Source organism: Lepus europaeus, chromosome 18, assembly GCF_033115175.1.
Source record: "Lepus europaeus isolate LE1 chromosome 18, mLepTim1.pri, whole genome shotgun sequence".
NCBI lineage: Eukaryota > Metazoa > Chordata > Mammalia > Lagomorpha > Leporidae > Lepus > Lepus europaeus.
In genome coordinates, this window is record NC_084844.1 from 36,338,572 (window position 1) to 36,357,584 (window position 19,013).

Here is a 19,013-nt window from a genome sequence, read left to right on the forward strand (position 1 = left end):
GTGTCAGGGACCAAACTACATGAGCTATCGCTTGCTGCCTTCCAGAGTAGCATCAACAAGCTGGATTGGCAGCAGAGCCAGGACTCAAACCCAGGCACTCTAATACGGGATGCAAGCATTGCAAAGAGAGGCTTAACTGCCACATCACAATGCCCATCTCCATTTTATGTAAGTTGTTACTCTAAAACAGAGGTAGAGAAATGGCTGGTCCATAAGCATATCAGGCCTGTAAAGTCACGTGGTCTGGCCCAGCCAAGGCAGCTGCAGGTGGGACTCAAAATTCAATAAGTCTATAGCAGGCTTTTAAGCTGATAATTTTGTATGATCCACATATGAGTGCATTATAAATATCTGAATGGCCCTCAGCAGAAAGGTTTCCCAGCCCTGCTCTAAAGCATGGTCATGGCAAAGTGCATTAAAAGAAACCACCAACTAAAATTCAGCAACATGAGAACAGTCACTGATTTATTAGATGAATTAACATATACTCATATATAATCCATAAAAACTGTATGATATAAAATAATTTAAGAAATGTTGAGAATTAGCAGCACCATCCGTTATTGAAATAGCAAGAAAAACTTCACATATTTTAAGCAAACACTAGAATGGGTAACTACTTTAAGACTGAATAATGCCACTGGCCTGGGAAAATTAAGAAGGGCACTGTTTCAGGCAAACATACCTCCTTCTATGCCAAAGATTAGTGAATATATCTGATTAATGTTTTAGAAAAATGCTACTAAGAAAGATACTGCATAGTACTTTAATTGGGACAAGGAGATTACCATCCAGCTATATTAGCATGGCTCAACACTTCTAGGAAAAATTTAGTTCTGAATTAGGAAATTAGAAATAAAAAATAACTTTTAAAAGACACTAGTAGTCTCTAGGAAACAGTCAGTGGAACACAAGTCACTATGAAAATACATCACTTTTCCCATCTGCTTAATAATTTACCTTAAAAAGTTGTGTAGGTTTCATCACAAGTGGCTTATACAAATTTTTAATAAGCATTTTAAAAAAGATTAAATGCAATTCTAAAATCTAATAGACTCTTCTGATTTTTTTTAAAACATTTAGCCCTGTTGTCACAATTACTATGTATTGGAGGAAGAAACTGAGTTTGTGTGAAGAATACAAATTTACACACATTTTACAGCAACTTATTCCCTAACATCTACAAAATTCACATTTATAATACAAATAAGTACAAGGCCAGGATAAAACTGTTGAATTCCAAAATGTCAAACTGTATACTTTTTATTTTGTCCCTTTAAAAAAAGTTCAAGTTCGGCACCAAACTTAAAAGCCCTATTACATCCTAAGTTTGGAAAAACCCCATTTCCCAGATAACATTTCAGCAAACGCAAACAGTTTTCCTGTGCTGATGCAGTAAAGGATTTCCAATTTTCTTCTGGCCCCTAAGTCTGCGTCGCATGGTAAGTTTAACAGAGTTCTTCCGTTGTGAAGTTGTGGGGAGGTTTGCAGGCTGAGCACCACTGCTTCGACTTAAGCCATTTCGTCTGTGCTTCTTCATAAGGGGGCCAGAGTTGGATTCTTCTAAAGTCCTTTTAAAGTTTGCTGGAGGGGTTCTTTCAACTTCTTGGGCTTTCATCTGACCAGGAGTTGCTATCTTGACATTTTTCTGGTCCAAGATGGTGTTTGATGAATTGGTAGGCACGAGGCCAACAGACAAGTTATTATTCAAAGAATCGTGTGTCCTTACAGTCAGGCCTTTAGTGCAATTTTCTTCAAATGGCTCTGGATCTTTCGACGATCTGACCATGGCCTGGACACTCCCTCGAGCTATCTCAGCTGGGACCTCTAAAAACTTCTCTGAGAAGGCATTACTACGAACAAGAGTAGGTAAATGGTCTTTAGAATTCAGCCTTGGCCATGGATCCTCCTCCAGTGACTGAAAAACAAGAAGGTAAAAGAAGAAAGAAATTATTTATCCTAGAACACAACAAGCCCATTGTGTGAGGCTTGTAATAAAACATCTAAGATGACAAAAACATGACTCATTCATTCATCATGCAGCTGCTGAATTATTTGCAAGGCACTATGGGGGAGAACCTGGACAGGTGGATGGCAATATTAAGGTAACAATGACACTGAACCTTGTTTTCAGAGCAATAGATGAAATAATTCATGTGGTCACAAATATTAACAGGTAACAAAAAATAAGAAATTTTAAGGAGTAAGATTTTCAAAACACAACCCAAAATTGCCACAAAAACACATTTACTCTTTCACTATCCTTTTAAAAAGAAAGATTTTATTTGTTTTATTTTATTTGAAAGTCAGAGTTACACAGAGAGAGGAGAGGCAGAGAGAGAGAGAGAGAGATCTTCCATCCAATGGTTCACTCCCCAACTGGCTGCAATGGCTGGAGCTGTGCCAATCTGAAGCCAGGAGCCAGGAGCCTCGTCCAGGTCTCTCAGGCGGGTGCAGGGGCCCAAGGACTTGGGCCTTCTTTCACTGCTTTCCCAGGCCATAGCAGAGAGCTGGATCAGAAGAGGAGCAGCCAGGACTAGAACCAACACTATATGGGACACTGGCACTTCAGGCCAGGGCGTTAACCTGCTGTGCCATAGTGCCAGCCCCTCTTCCACTATCCTAATACACCCATTCTTTATGCAAACATGAAAATATAAAAATATAACATTTCTGCTTAAATTGCAATTTTGTTTATGGCAATAACAATGCTAATGAAATGTGCCTAATTATTATATAAACACACACACAAACCGCTTTGAGAAGCCATTAACATAATATTCTGATAATCCAAACAAAGCCTATATAAACACATTTTCAGTTTAACAGGATAAAGTAATCAGGACAAAAAAGAGCAGATTTCTATTCAGAGATAGGAAGATTTACAGGTCTCTTCAAAAATGACAAAAATCAAATAATTTTAGAGGTTGAATGATGACCTTGTGACAAATTATTTAGCTTAACCACTGGAATGGAGTGCTTTCACTATAAGCAACAAATGTTGGGGGGCGGAGGGTTGTATGTTCATTTTCTACTTCCAAAATTCTAACTTTTGAATATTTAGTGATATAGAAAATGTGACACGGAAATCACAGTAACTATATCATAATGGAAATCTGGATACACATTGCTTTGTACCCTGATCACACTATACACAGTTCTGTGATTTGAGAAAAGTTGGACACAAGGGACTCTACTAAGAATGGTTAGAGAAACTCAATTAAATGTATGAGAATCACCTGGGGAACTTCAGGATTTTTTTTTTTCTTCCTTAAAAGATTTATTTATTTTTTGAGAAACAGAGTTACAAGGAGGGAGAGACAGACAGAGATCTTCTATCCGCTGGTTCACTCCCAAAATGGCAGCAATGGCCAGAGCTACGCTAGTCTGAGGCCAGGAGCCAGAAGCTTCTTCCAGGTCTCCCATGTGGGTGCAGGGGCCTAAATACGTGGGCCATCTCTGCTTCTTTCCCAAGTGCATTAGCAGGGAGCATCGGAAGTGGAGCAGCCCAGACATAAACTGGCACCCGTCTGGGATGCTGGCATCACAGGCAGCAGTTTTACTGGCTATGCCACAACACCAGCCCCTCCAGGTCAATATTAAGGGTATTTATTCACAGATTAATACCCTCTCATTTGCCCATCCTGACTCCTACCTTTAATGTCTCCTTCTCTATTCCACCTAAAGGTCAGTTTTTCAAATGGATCAGAAAACATCAAAGTCATGGATATATTCAATACTCAGAAATAGCCAAGCAAACATAAGGTCCTTCACAGCTTTGAAGAGAATGAGGAGACTTTAAAATGTTTCAATCTATATTATTATTTAAGGGTTTTTAGAGAAAGGAAAGCTTTGGCAAGGGTCTGGTGTTGTGGCATAGTAGGTTAAGTCACAGCTTGCTATGATGGCATCCCAATTATCAGAGCACAGGTTCAAGTCCTGGCTGCTCCACTTCTGATCCAGCTTCCTGCTAATGGCCCTGGGAAAGCATGCAAAGATTGCTCAACTACTTGGGCACACTTGTCACCTATACTGGAGACCCAGATGGAGAACAGGGGTCCTGGCTTTGGCCTGGGGCAGCTCAGACTATTACAGCCATTTAGGGAGTGAACCAGCAGATAATCTCTCTATCTCCCTCTTTCTCTATTACTATGTGTTTCGAACAAATATATATATATTTAGAAAAAAAAAAATCTGACAAGAAACTCCTCTACAAAATTAGTATAACAATTTGTTCACTTCTAAATTAAGAGATTCTATTTCATCTTATTATATTTATTTTCTGACATACATATGAGAAGTAAAGAAAGCAGAATAATAAATTTTCAAGTATGACTTATCACAATCACCCAAGTTGAAGTTCTTTGGCACTTTAAGGAACTGTCCAATAGATGATATACAGTTATTCTGTATTTCCCATTTAAGTGGTTAGTTTATGGAAAATACATTCTTAGAAGGACAGGCTTTTAGCCACTCTTTTTATCAGTTACCAATGTTACAATTTTTGGTAAGAAAAATTTGAGATGAAAACACAATTAAGAATTTGAGGCTGGCGCTGTGGTTCAATAGGCTAATCCTCCGCCTTGCGGCGCCGGCACACCAGGTTCTAGTCCCGGTTGGGGCGCCGGATTCTATCCCAGTTGCCCCTCTTCCAGGCCAGCTCTCAGCTATGGCCCGGGAAGGCAGTGGAGGATGGCCCAAGTCCTTGGGCCCTGCACCCGCATGGGAGACCAGGAAAAGCACCTGGCTCCTGGCTTCGGATCAGCGAGATGCGCCGGCCGCAGCGGCCATTGGAGGGTGAACCAACGGCAAAAAGGAAGATCTTTCTCTCTCTCTCTCTCTCTCACTATCCACTCTGCCTGTCAAAAAAAAAAAGAATTTGAGTTCTTAGTGAAAAGGAGACTGTGGTACCATTTAAATTTGGAGCCCAAACTTCATCCAGGTATTCTGTGTCAGGAACCTAAGAACTAGAGCCATCATCTGCTGTCTAACAAGATGCATTAGGTGGAAGACGGATCAGAAGCAGAGTAGCTGGGACTCAAACTGGCACGGGTATCCCAGGCAGCAGTTTTGCTACAATACCAAGACCAGGAATGATGTTTCTTATCCTTGGCAACAGACAATCAGCTTGAAGGTCTGATAATTGTAAGGTCCAGCTGAATCTTAATTCTGTCTCATCTTGTTCAAACTGTTCAATCTCTCCTCTCAAATAGTGCTGATACAAAATGGTATAATATCAGCACTATTTCTGGGTTATGGGCTTCAAAAGAAATATTGTATACAAAGCATTTCACGATCTTCTAAATACTTTACAAATATCACAGCATTAAGAGGTAACCAATAAATTCTAAACACTAAAATCCTTCAGAAAATATAATCGCTTTTGAATTATATGTTTTATATGCCTGGCCTTCAGACTGGAGCAGATGTGAAGGTAGGTCTCTGGCAATAATGTGCATAAAAATTAATCACTTTCTTGAACTTAGTTCTAATCCTAAATCCTATCATACAATATACCAAAAAAGAAAGAAAGAAAAGAAAAAACTACTTTCAAGCAACACTAACCAAAGAAATGTCAACTATTAAAACACAACATTAAGGGTGAGGTTTTTAGCCTAGTTAAGATGCTGTTTAAGACAACCATCTCGGGCCAGCGCTCTGGCACAGTGGGTTAAAGCCCCGATCTGCAGTGCTGGCATCCCATATAGGCACCAGTTCGAGTCCCAGCTGTTCCTCTTCCTATCCAGCTCTCTGCTGTGGCCTCGGAAGACAGTAGAAGATGGCCCAAGTCCTTGGTCCCTTGTACCCACATGGGAGACCTGGAGGAAGCTCCTGGCTCCTGGCTTCAGACTGGCACAGCTCAGGCCGTTGCGGCCATCTGGTAAGTGAACCAGCGGATGGAAGATCTTTCTCTCTCTCTCGCTGCCTCTCTGTAATTCTTTCAAATAAATAAATAAAATCTTAAAAAAAAAAAAGGACGATGATGACAACGACAACCATCTCCCATATGGGAATACCTGACTCTAGCTTCTTACTAATGTGACCCTGGGAGGCAGCAGCAATGGCTCAAGTACTTGGGTTACTCGCTCGCTCTCTCTCTCGCTCTCCATCAGCCTCTCAAATGAAAAAAGAAACAAAAGCAAAACATTAAAACTATAAAGCTGTAAACCTTGACTGGTGATGTAGAACATGGGGAAGGAGTCATCACACAGGTTTCTTGACTATTATAGGAAGGGCTATCAGTCAGGTTCAGATAGAGTTCGTCTTCGTTGGTGAAGTTTCCCTGATTGTCCACTCCTGGAGAGATGCAGATTACAATGGCACTGGTGTTATCTGCTCGGAGCATTCGCTGCCTCCAGCGGCCTAGTGCTCGATTCACAAGCATTTTGGCACAAGATTGTCCATGCTCACCCTGTATTTAAAAGAACAAGGAGGAAGTTAGTAACTAAGATTTAGCTGCGACTATATCTGCATCAAATTAAAAACTGAGTGTTTGGTTTGGCCAAAATATATACAACTTCCAAATACTCAAACATTACCCACAGTCCCAACTATGTTAAGCAGTACTTGACTACATTAAAAAATATTAATGGGGCAGACAATTGGCACAGTGCTTTAGGTACTGCTTCAAAGATAAGCATCCCATATCAAAAGTGCCTGGGTTCAAGTCCTGGCTCTACTGTGATTCCATTTTCTATTAATGTACACCCAGGGAGGCAACAAGTGACAGTGCAAATGATTTAGTCTGTCTTCCAAGTGAGATCTGGATCAGTTTCCTGGACTTGGCCTGGTATACGTCCATCCAGCTGCTGAAAGCAAATATCACTCTCTTCCCTTCCTATGAAGTGTCCCCAGTTTTCTATGTTTCCTCCCTCTTGTTTGCATAAGATTTCTAATTACAAGGGTACTTTAAAAAGTTCATGGCAAGCAGAATTAAAGGGAAGTTTATTATGGTACAAAACCTTTTTGAAATCTGTACATATGAGGGCTCTTCAAAAAGCTCAAGGAAGGGGCCAGCGCTGTGGTTCAGTAGGTTAATCCTCCACCTGCGGTGCCAGCATCCCATATGGGTGCCAGTTCTAGTCCTGGCTGCTCCTCTTCCAATCCAGCTCTCTACTATGGCCTGGGAAAGCAGTGTAAGATGGCCCAAGTTCTTGGGCCTCTGCACCCGCTGGCAGTCTAGGAAGAAGCACCTGGCTCCTGGCTTCAGATCGGCACAGTTCACTCTCCCAGATGGCCACAATGACCAAATTAGGTCAGGCTGAACGCAAGAGCCTCTTCTGGGTCTCCCACATGAGTACAGGGGCCCATGAACCTGGGCTATCCTCTACTACTTTCCCAGGCATACTAGCAGGGAGCTGGATGGGAAGTGGAACAGCCAGGACTGGAACTAGCACCCATATGGGATGCCGGCAATACAGGCTGTGGCTTTAACCTGCTGTGCCACAGTACCGCCCCCTAACCTTATTAAAAAAAATTATTTGAGAGACAGAGTTATAAAGAGAGGGAGAGACATAGAGAGAGGTCTTCCATCCACTGGTTCACTCCCCAAATGGCTGGAACAGCTGGAGCTGGGCTGATCGGAAGCCAGGAGCCCTAATCTTCCAGGTCTCCCACATGGGTGCAGGGGCCCAAGTGCGTAGGCCATCTTCCACTGCTTTCTCAGGCCATCAGCAGAGAGCTTGATGGGAAGAGGAACAGCCTGGACATAAACCATATGGGATGCTGGCACCACAGACAGAGGCTTAACTACTACACCACAGCACTGGCCCCTAAACTTATTTTTAATTACACTTCCCACAAATTTTAAGAATTATCCTCAAATTGGGGATGGCACTGTGGCACAGCAGGTTAAGTCACCACCTTTGATGCCAGCATCCCATATGAGTACTTATTCAATTCCCGGCAGTTCCTCCTCTGATCCAGCTCCCTGCAATGCACTGAGAAAAAGTAGCAAGGGCCACCGGTTCCAGTCCTGGCTGCTCCACTTCCGATCCAGCTCTCTGTTATGGCCTGGGAAAGCAGTAGAAGATGGCCCAAGTGCTTGGGCCCCTGCACCCACGTGGGAGACCTGGAAGAAGCTCCTGGCTCCTGGCTTTGGATTGGCTCAGCTCCGGCCATTGCAGTAATTTGGGGATTGAACCAGCAGCAGATGGTTCTCTCTGTCTCTACCACTCTCTGTAGCTCTTTCAAATAAATAAACAAATCTTTAAAAAAAATCCTCATATTGTTACTTGAAAGCTTACTCTAATACTCGTTCTAAAAATTCTATGGTGTTGATGAATGTAAGTTTTTCCAATCCACTACTGAACTGGCTTTTGTTCTCATAATGCCACTGAAAGACTCTCTCTTAAATCATTAAAGACTCCAAAAACCATTAAATAAGTCTTTATGTTATTTAGTATTTCTTTGACATCTGACAATCACTGACCAAATGCAAGACACTAGGTACTGAGGTTATAAAGTTAAACGGAGATGATTCTTACCATTAAAGTCCTCACAACCTACCTGGTTGTTTTCACAGCCTATTGATAATAATATGGTACATGCTGAGCAAGGGCCACATTCTCTTTACCTTTGCATCCCTCATACTTAGTACCTAATGCTAGCTGAATGAGTGAACGGAGGTGATTTAACACAGATTCAATTAATTTGCCTCCTTTTGACCGCAAAATACAAATTTACCATTCTAGTCATTTTAAAGAGATCATCTTTTCCAAGGATAACCAATCCTCTTGTGCCTTTGATTTTAGGTAGTTCCATGTGTGCTAGACATTTATTTCATAAGTATCGGTTATTTCTCCAATACTTTAAATCTTCATAACTACTTAAAAGATTTTCACTATCTGGGTAAAGCTGCAGCTTGCAATGCCAACATTTCCTGGCTGCTTTGCTTCCAATCCAGCTGCCTGATAATGTGATATGCCTGGAAAAGCAGCAGAAGATGACCCAAGTGATTGGGTCCCTGCACCCACATGGTACACCCAGATGAAGCTCCTGGCTTTGGCATGCCCAGCCCTGGTAATTGCAACCATGTGTGGCATGAGGCAACGGATGTAAGATCTCTTTCTCTCCCTTTCTAATTCTGCCTTTCAAAAATAAATAAATAAATCTCAAGGAGGAAAAAATGGCAGAGCCGGTGTTATGGCGTAGTAGGTAAAAACTCTTACCATATTTTCAAGATAACAGTAGTATATTCCCTTGTGCCCTTAAATATCACCATGTCTATTTCCTGCTTCACAAAATATTCATTCATCATTACAAGTACTTAAAATACGCTTAATGCCCATATCAGGTCACCAAAACTTTTCATTCTGGATGTTCACTAAGCCTCCACTGACCCTGCATTCTTCAGGTTCTTTCTTTATCATTGCTTGGAATAAAGGACATAATTTCAAGTGAATCAGGGAGAAAAGAAAAGAATTTTCCCACTGCTGATTGTTTGTAGGCATGGAATTATTTAAGAAAACAAAATCATGTTTCTATGCAACCCGCGTGGAACCGAAGACATATGGCCACACGGAAGCATGTGTATTAATTTTTACTGCAGTGGTCCCTTATAACAGTCAAAACATGGGATCAATACAAATATCCAACACCCTGAGTCAGTGTTTAGCTTAACAATTAAGATGCCCATGTTCCAACTGGATTACCTGGATTCAATTCCTGACTCCCATTCCTGATTCTACCTAGCTTCCTGCTAATGCAGACCCTGGCAGGCAGCAGCAGTGATGGTTCGAGAAACTGGGTTTCTGGCACTCACACAGATGATCTGGATGGCATTTGCAGTTCCCACCCTCAGCCACTGTGGAGATTGAGAGTGAACTAATGGAGTAGTGAACTACTGTCTATCTCAAATAGATTGATGAATGGACAACTGATGAATGAACAGACAATAAAATGCAGCTAAATCCTTCAGTGGAAAATAATTCAGTCACAAAAACAAATGAAATACAGATATAAACAACAACATGCAAAAATCCTGATATTATGCTGTATCAGAGCTGCCAGACATGAAAGGCCATATGTTACATATTTCATTTATATGAAATATCCAAAATGGGCATAGAGTGACAGGAAGATTGGTGGTTGTCAGGGGTGTGGGCACTAGAGAGTAGTTAATAAACACAACGGCTATGAGGTTTTTAGGAGATGACAATGAAAATACTCTGGAATTAATGATCATGGTGATGTAACTTCTTTGTGAATACACTACGAATCACTGAATTATACATTTTAAAAAGGTGATTTTAAGGTATGTGAATCATATCTCAATTTTAAAAAACAGACAGGTAAGGTTTCATTAGGCTGGTAAGTCTGGGGCTATTCATACAGAAGTTAGCAGTTGTGTTTTTGTAATCTAGTTTATTTCCTATCTCATTCCCCTAAAGATGAAGAGCCTCAAATGTTATTTTGCCTACTAGCAGAGCCAGATAAATATAAAAATCCACCCAGGCTGAAATCCTTAGTTTAAGTTCAAGTTCCCTGACAAAAGTATGAGAACAGTGTTTAACAGCATCACCAAATTATCAAATCATTTCTTACCATCAAGTATTTTTTATCTTCTTGGTCCTGGCACATTGAGATGGCATCTTGTGGTGGAATCATATTCCAAAGTCCATCACTCCCCAAGATAATATACTTGTGCTTCTGGGGGTCAAGAGTATGGACACTTGTGTCTGGTTCAGGTGACACCACGAACTCACCAGTGAAGAAATCATAGCTCCACAAATCACCTGCAGGAAGGAAGAAAAACCAACAGGCATTATTTGCAAACCAGATAAAGCAGAAAACATGTTCATCTCAACAGAAGCAGAACAGCATTTTTTAAAACTTTCAAAACCCATTCATGACTTATAAAACTTAGGAACAAAAGGGAAATGCCTCAATCTGATAAAGGGTAACCATTAGATACCAATAGCAAATACCTTACTTAAAAAGTAAAATATTCGGGGCCAGAGCTGTGGCGCAGCTGTGGCCTGCAGTACCGGCATAGCATATGGGTACCGGTTTGAGTCCTGGCTGTTCCACTTTCAATCCAGCTCTCTGCTATAGCCTGGGAAAGCAGCAGAAGATGGCCCAAGTCCTTGGGCTACTGCACCGGCATGGGAGACCTGGACAAAGTCCCTGGCTCCCGATCAGCTCAGCTCAGCTCAGCTCTGGCCATTGTGGTCATTTGGGGAGTGAACCAGCAGATGGGAGACCTCTCTCTGTAATTCTGTCTTTCAAATAAATAAAATAAATCTTTAAAAAAAAAAAGTAAAATGTTGGGGGCTGGCGCTGTGCTGCAGTGGGTTAAGCCATTGTTTGCAGCATCAGCATCCCCCATGGGCACCGGTTTGAGTCCCAGCTGCTCCACTTCCAATCCAGCTCCCTGCTAATACATCTGGGAAAGTAGCAGAGAATGGCCTAGGTACTTAGGGTCCTGCACCCACATGGGAAACCCAGAAGAAACTCCTGGCTTCAGATTGGCCCAGCTCTGGCTGTTGAGGCCATTTAGGGGAGTGAACCAGTAGATGGAAAGCCCCTCCCCACCCCCTTTCCCTCTCTCACTCTGTCTTTCCCTCTCTGTAAGTCAGCCTCTCAAATAACTAAATTAAATTAAATTAAATTAATAAATAAAACCTTTTTAAAAAAAGTTTATGGCAATAAAAAAAAGAAACAGAAAAAAATAAAAATTAAAAAGTTCATAGAAAAAGGGAATTGAAAATGGGGTAGGCATTTGGCTTAGTGTTTACGGTATCTGCATCTCCTGCTGGAGTGCCTGGTCTTCCACTCCTGATTCCAGCTTCCCATTAATGAGCACCATGGGAGGCAGCAGGTTATGGGTCAAGTGGTTGGGTCCCTAACACTCACATGGAGACCGAGAATGAGTTCCTGCTCCCAGCTTTGGCCTGGCCCAGCTTCAGCTGTTGTAAGTATCTGGGGAGCGAATCAGTAGGTGAGAAATGTTTCTCTCCTGCCTCCCAAATAAAATTTTTTTAAAAAATTTTTTAATGGTACATTTATTTTGGTGCAAAAAAACTCTCTGAAATCCATGCACAATTTTCCACAATATACATTTTCTATGAAATTTTTTCTTCTTAAGCATAGATTTCAATTTTTTTGCACCTAAATAAGCTTTTTAATTCTATTTTCCACAAACTCTTTGATATATTCTTGTCCAAACCTTTTATGGAAATGATACAATCATATTCTGAAACATAAAAAAAAAAACCTGAGTAAATGGAGAAACAAACTAAATTCCCAGAAAAAAAAAGTTTTAATTTTATAAAGATGTTAGTTCTTCCCAAGATAATCTATAAAGGCACTGTAATGCCAACCAGAAACCCAGAACTTTTATAGCATTTTACTTGATGACTACAAAATGTATAGAGAAGAGCAAAAAAAAGGGTCAGGATTAGCCAAGATAATTCTGAAGAAAAAGAACAAGATGAGGAGAAGTTGACCTGTGGTTATCTGAAAACCTCCTGATTAACCTGAGGTCCACAAAGAGCTTACATCAAATTTACAGAATGAGTGCCAGTCACTTGGAAGAAAATTTCAGAGGTAATGAGTATTTTCATTATCTTAGCCTACCATACCCAGAGATTTTTTTTTCCATATGAGTACCAAACCTCTTCCTTGATAACTGCCACAAAGAATAATGTCTCAACTCCTGCCATTTAGGTCTATCAGAAATAAACCTTGGGGAGCAGATATTTAACCTAGTGGTTAAGATGCCTGTGTCTCGGGACCAGCACTGTGGTACAGCAGGTTAAGCTGCCACCTACAGCACTAGCATCCAACATGGGTGCCAGTTTGAGTCCCAGCAGCTCAGCTTCTGACCCAGCTCCCTGCTGATGCACCTAGGAAAGCAGTGGAAAATGGCCCAAGAAGCAACTCCTGGCTCCTGGCTTCAGTCTGGCACAGCACCAGCTGTTGCGACCATTTGGGAAGTGAACCAGCAGATAGAAGATGTTGCTCTCTGTCTCTCCCCTCTAACTTTGCCTTTCAAGCAAAATTTTAAAAATCTTTAAAAAATGATATTTTATATATGCCTAGGTTCAATTCACAGCTCTAGCCCCTGGTTTCAGTTTCCTACCAATGCAGGCCTTAGGAGGCAACAGCAATGGATAAAGTATTGGGTTTCTGCCACCCATATGGGGGACCTGGATTGCATTCCTAGTTCCTTACTCTTGCCTTGTGTATTTGGGTAGTTAGTCAGCCAATATAAGTCTGGTCTTTCTGCTTCCCAAATTTTTAAAAATATTTTAAAGTTTTATTTAAAAAATAAAAACAGAAAGAAATAAGAACTATTAGTTAACCCAGGCCTCAAAAATGAAACTGAAGTAGAAAGGAAAAGAATAATTTATAGAAATATCAACTCTTTTGTAATTCATAAAACTACAAAAGTGAAAAAATATAGTATTATTTTTCTCCCAAGATGTGGTGAAGAACAGATAGAAAGGAAAAAACATTAATTTCATCCTATTTGTTGTGAAGAACTAGAAGACCTAAACTAAAGCATTTTTAATACTTTTATTTTTTAATATTTATTTATTTGAAAGTCAGAGTTACATAGAGAGAAGAGAGGAGAGAGAGAGAGGTCTTCCATCCGATGGTTCACTCCCCAGATGGCCACATGGCCGGAGCTGCTCCAACCCGAAGCCAGGAGCCAGGAGCTTCTTCCTGGTCTCCCACATGGGTGCAAGGGCCCAAGCACCCGGGCCATCTTCTACTGCTTTCCCAGGCCATAGCAGAGAGCTGGATTGGAAGAGGAGCAGCTGAGACTAGAACCGGCACCCATATACGTTGCTGGCACTTGAGGCCAGGGCATTAACCTGCTGCGCCACAGCACTGGCCCCCTAAAGCATTTTTTTAGACAAGAGAGTAAATAGCTTTTCCTCACTTTCAGCTGGTTTTTTATTAAATGATGGGAAGCTCTTTGTCCTTACCCTATCTTATTTAAGCTCCTTTATTAGCTCCCATCATAAATACCAGCCAATTCAAACATGCTCTGAGCCCAAGGAAGGAATAATTTAAATCGATTACTCCACTCCAAAATATTAAAATTCACTGCTAAAATTAAGTTATTCAAACAGGCAAATTCAACCTTCAAAGCAGCAAAGAATACATGTGACTATTAAATAACTAGTAAGTGTAAGAATCAGGTCAAGTTTTTATTGTTGGCCTTGTGTTTGTACACCAAAATAGTATGACGAATGTCATTTACACAGATTCTGAAAGGAGGACCTTTGAACACTGCCAGGTATGGTTGGTTGCCTGCTCAACGGCCTTTTCCCTTTTATGTTCAGTAGAGGGCGCTAATGCAACATCAAAATAAAAGTTGTTTCCTCTGGTTCCAATCAGCTCATCTCCATTAGCTCCAAGTGGCACATGGCAATCAGCAGGTCACAGGAACCCACTAGTCTTTATTCCTAGAAAATTTCAGCAGCCCTCTCTATTGGTAGCTTCCCACAGACAGCTTCCCAACAAGTTTTGTCTTCTCTAATTCCGTTCTCAAAACAGCTAATTATGGGGCCAGCACTGCAGTTTATCTGCCACTTGTGATGCTGACATCTCACTGGAGTGCCCAACTGCTTCACTTCTGACCCAGCTCCCTGCTCATTCGCCTATTTGCATTCCTGCCATGCACATGGGAGACCCAGAGGAGAGTTCCAGGCCTCCAGCTTTGGCTTGGCCCAGTCCTGGCCATTCAAGCCATTTGGGGAATGAAACCATAGATGGAAGACATCTCTTATCATTCTGCCTTTTAAATTAATTAATTAATTTGAAGAAATCCTGCTATTTATCAAAACCTTCACTCATACATACACACACACACATCAAAATCATCTCCTTAAAACACAAATCTAGGGGCCAGTGCTGTGGCGCAGTGGGTTAAAGCCCTGGCCTGAAGCACCAGTATCCCATATGGGCACCAGTTCTAGTCCCGGCTGCTCCTCTTCTGATCCTGCTCTCTTCTGTGCCCTGGGAAAGCAGTAGAAGATGGCCAAAGTCCTTGGGCCTCTGCACCCATGTGGGAGACCCGGAAGAAGCTCCTGGCTTCGGATTGGCACAGCTCCAGCCATTGCAGCCATCAGTGGAGTGAACCAGAGGATGGAAGACCTCTCTCTCTGCCTCTCTCTAACTTTTTTTTTTTTTGGACAGGTAGAGTGGATAGTGAGAGAGAGAGAGAGAAAGGTCTTCCTTTTTGCCGTTGGTTCACCCTCCAATGGCTGCTGCGGCCGGCGCATCTCACTGATCCAAAGCCAGGAGCCAGGTGCTTCTCCTGGTCTCCCATGCGGGGGCAGGGCCCAAGGACTTGGGCCATCCTCCACTGCCTTCCCGGGCCATAGCAGAGAGCTGGCCAGGAAGAGGGGCAACCGGGATAGAATCCGGCGCCCCAACCGGGCGGAGGATTAGCCTGTTAAGCCACGGCGCCGGCCTCTCAGTAACTCTTTCAAATAAATAAAATAAAATCTTTTAAAAAATGAATAAAATTAACACACACACACACACAAATCGAGTGGTCAGTGTGATGTTGGAGCAGGTTAAGCTGCTGCTTGTGGAACCCTATAACTCAAGTAAGGGCTAAAGTCACAGATTACTCTGTTTCCATCCAGTTACCTGCTAATGTGCCTGAGGAAGTAGTGTATGATGGTCCAAGCACTGGGGCCCCTGCCACCCACATGGGAGACCTGGATAGTATTCAAGGCTCCTGGTTTCAGCCTGGACCAGCCCCAGCCATTACTGCCTTTTGGGGAATATATCAGCAGATCTAAGATCTCTTTCACTCTTTCAAATAAATAAATAAATGTTTTTTTTTTTAAATGGAAAGACAACGTTTAATGTTCTATCTATGGTACCACAATTTTACAAATACACAAATCTAGTTATACATTTCCCACTCTTAACTCCATACTAGCTGACTACTGCTCTCAGGATAAGGACATGACTCTTTATCACAGCCTATAAGATGCAGTATTTTCTTTTACACATCTTATTTACTCCCCAATCTGTTTCAAGCATATTGGCCTGTATCAGTCTCATATAATCAATGCCTTTTTTGTTGTTGTTGTTAAAGATTTATTTATTTACTTAAAAAGCAGAGCATCAGAGGTAAGGAAAGAGAGGGATATTCTTCCATCTGTTGGCTCACTCTACAAATAGAGAGTTTGGGCTATCCTATGCTGCCTACCCAGGTACATCAGCAGGGCGCTGCACTGGAAGCTGAGCCAAAAGCATTCACAACAGCACTTGGATATGGGATGCCATCAACACAAGCAGCAGCTTTTATCCGATGCTCCATAACGCCCACCCCCAATCATGCTTCTTTCTACCACAAAGCTTTTTGCAAATGCTATTACTATGCCTACAACACTTTCCTTCTCTCTCATCTTCTAGCAACTGTACTAATCTCAGTTTAATCATCACTACTCTGGCCTAAGTAAAATAAACCTATTTTAAGTTCTCATTAACATGTTGAAATCTTCATTTGTTTTTGTGTTCATTTAATGTACACTTTTCCCCTTGCTTAGACTGTAAGATTCATAAGAGCAAAGATTACATGCTTGTACACTTACAGCAGTGCTTCCAGCATACTGCACTCAAAAAACAAAAAACTGGGCTGGCACCGCGGCTCACTAAGCAATCCTCCACCTGCGGCACCGGCACCCCGGGTTCTAGTCCCAGTTGGGGCGCTGGATTCTGTCCCGGTTGCTCCTCTTCCAGGCCAGCTCTCTGCTGTGGCCCGGGAAGGCAGTGGAGGATGGCCCAGGTCCTTGGGCCCTGTACCCGCATGGGAGACCAGGAGGAAGCACCTGGCTCCTGGCTTTGGATCAGCGCAGTGCGCCGGCCATGGCAGCCATTTTGGGGGTGAACCAATGGAAAAGGAAGACCTTTCTCTCTGTTTCTCTCTCTGAATAACTCTGCCTGTCAAAAAAACCCAAAAAACAAAACAAAAAAACTGTTCAATGAGTGATTTGTAAAATTCATGTGCAACTCCACCAGCAGCCACTAGAAGGTGTTCCTTTACCACACTGTTCATGAGTAATTATCATCCTGAGTGCCTAAAGGATACCAATTTTGATGAGTAGAATGCTCTGATTCCCCAAAACACTGGGAAGATTTATTTATTTGAAAGTCAGAGTTACACAGAGAGAGGAGAGACAGAGAGAGACCTTTCATCTGATGGTTCACTCCCCAATTGGCCGCAACAGCAGGAGCTGCACCGATCCGAAGCCAAGAGCTTCTTACAGGTCTCCCACATGGATGCAGGGGCCCAAGAACTTTGGCCATCTTCTACTGCTTTTCCAGGCCATAGCAGAGAGCAGGATCAGAAGAGGAGCAGCCGGGACTAGAACCAGTGCCCATATGGGATGCCAGCGCTTCAGGCCAGGGCATTAACCCACTGCGCCACAGCGCCGGCCCCTGAAGTTTTTTTTGTTTAAATTTGTGGGTCAGCAGAATGGTGCAGGTTAAGCCTCCTACTTTGACGTCAGAGGTTTCAGTTCCCACTGCTGTGTGTCCAATCCAGCTCCCATTTAAAAAAAAAAAAAAAAAAAAAGATTTATTTACTTATTTGAAAGTCAGAGTTACACAGTGAGCGAGAAGGAGAGGCAGAAAGAGAGAGAGAAAGAGAGGGAGGGAGGAAGGGAGGAAGGGAGAGAGATGTCTTCCATCCGCTGGTTCACTCCCCAGATGGCCGCATCATCCAGTGCTGCACCAATCCAAAGCCAGGAGCCAGGAGCTTCTTCTAGGTCTCCCACGTGGGTGCAGGGGCCCAAAGTCTTAGGCCATCTTCTACTGCTTTCCCAGGCCTTAGCAGAGAGCTGGATTGGAAGTGGAGCAGCCAGGTCTCGAACCAGCGCCCATACGGGATGCTGGCGCTGCAGGTGGTGGCTTAACCCACTGCTCCACAGCACCAGCCCCTCCAGCTTCCTTCTAAAACACCTGGGAAAGTAATGTAAGATGGATCAAGTGCTTGGGCACCTGAGACCCACATGGGTGACCTGGGTGGAGTTCTCAGCTCCTGGCTTCGGCCTCTGAGCCACAGTCATTGTGTCCATTTGGGTATTGAATGAAAGATCATCTCTCTCTCTCTCTCTCTCTCCCTCCCTCCCTCACTCTTTCCTTCTCTCTTCCTCCCCAACACTGCATTTCAACAAAATAAATAAATCTATAAAACAATTTCCCCAAGTACCAGAATAAGAACTGAGAAAACAACATGTAATCCCTTTTTTTTTAATGCTTAAATATTAATAATCTAAAAGGCAGGTGCCTTTTCTGAGAAGAAAACATTCATGTAATAGGGAAAATCCAAAGGAAAAAAAAAAAGGCAATTTTTTTTATCACTAAAACAACTTCAACTTTCCCAAATAAGCCTTTTATATCAAAACAGGTCTTTATTTCTATGTATATTTTTTTTGACAGGCAGAGTTAGACAGTGAGAGAGAGAGACAGAGAGAAAGGTCTTCCTTCCATTGTTCACCCCCTAAATGGCTGCTACGGCTGGCGTGCTGCACCGATCCGAAGCCAGGAGCCTGGTGCTTCCTCCTGGTCTCCCATAAGAGTGCAGGGCTCAAGCACTTGAGCCATCCTCCACTGCCTTCCCGGGCCACAGCAGAGCTGGCCTCTATGTATATTTTTTATAAAACCAGGTTAAAAGGCCGGCGCCGTGGCTCACTAGGCTAATCCTCCGCCTACGGCGCCGGCACACCGGGTCCTAGTCCCGGTCGGGGCGCCGGATTCTGTCCCAGTTGCTCCTCTTCCAGTCCAGCTCTCTGCTGTGGCCCAGGAAGGCAGTGGAGGATGGCCCAAGTTCTTGGGCCCTGCACCCGCATGGGAGACCAGGGAGAAGCACCCGGCTCCTGGCTTCGGATCGGCGCAGTGCGCCAGCCGTAGCATGCCAGCCGTAGCACGCCGGCCATGGCGGCCATTGGAGGGTGAACCAACGGCAAAAGGAAGACCTTTCTCCCTGTCTCAGAGTCTCTCTCTCTCTCTCTCTCTCACTGTCCACTCTGCCTGTC

General features: G+C 42.8%; 1 protein-coding gene across 1 annotated transcript in view; it reads right to left on the reverse strand.

The window, feature by feature from the left end:
* Positions 1 to 439: 439 nt before the first annotated feature.
* PPM1D (protein phosphatase, Mg2+/Mn2+ dependent 1D) overlaps positions 440 to 19,013 on the reverse strand; it is a 68,612-nt gene continuing 50,038 nt past the window's right edge. The window contains exons 4-6 of the mRNA XM_062174807.1: positions 10,546 to 10,736; positions 6,170 to 6,412; positions 440 to 1,918 (exon numbers count right to left, since the gene is read on the reverse strand). Of these exons, the coding sequence (XP_062030791.1) occupies positions 1,361 to 1,918; positions 6,170 to 6,412; positions 10,546 to 10,736 (992 nt within the window). The 3' untranslated portion in view covers positions 440 to 1,360. The remainder of the gene's footprint in view (positions 1,919 to 6,169; positions 6,413 to 10,545; positions 10,737 to 19,013) is intronic.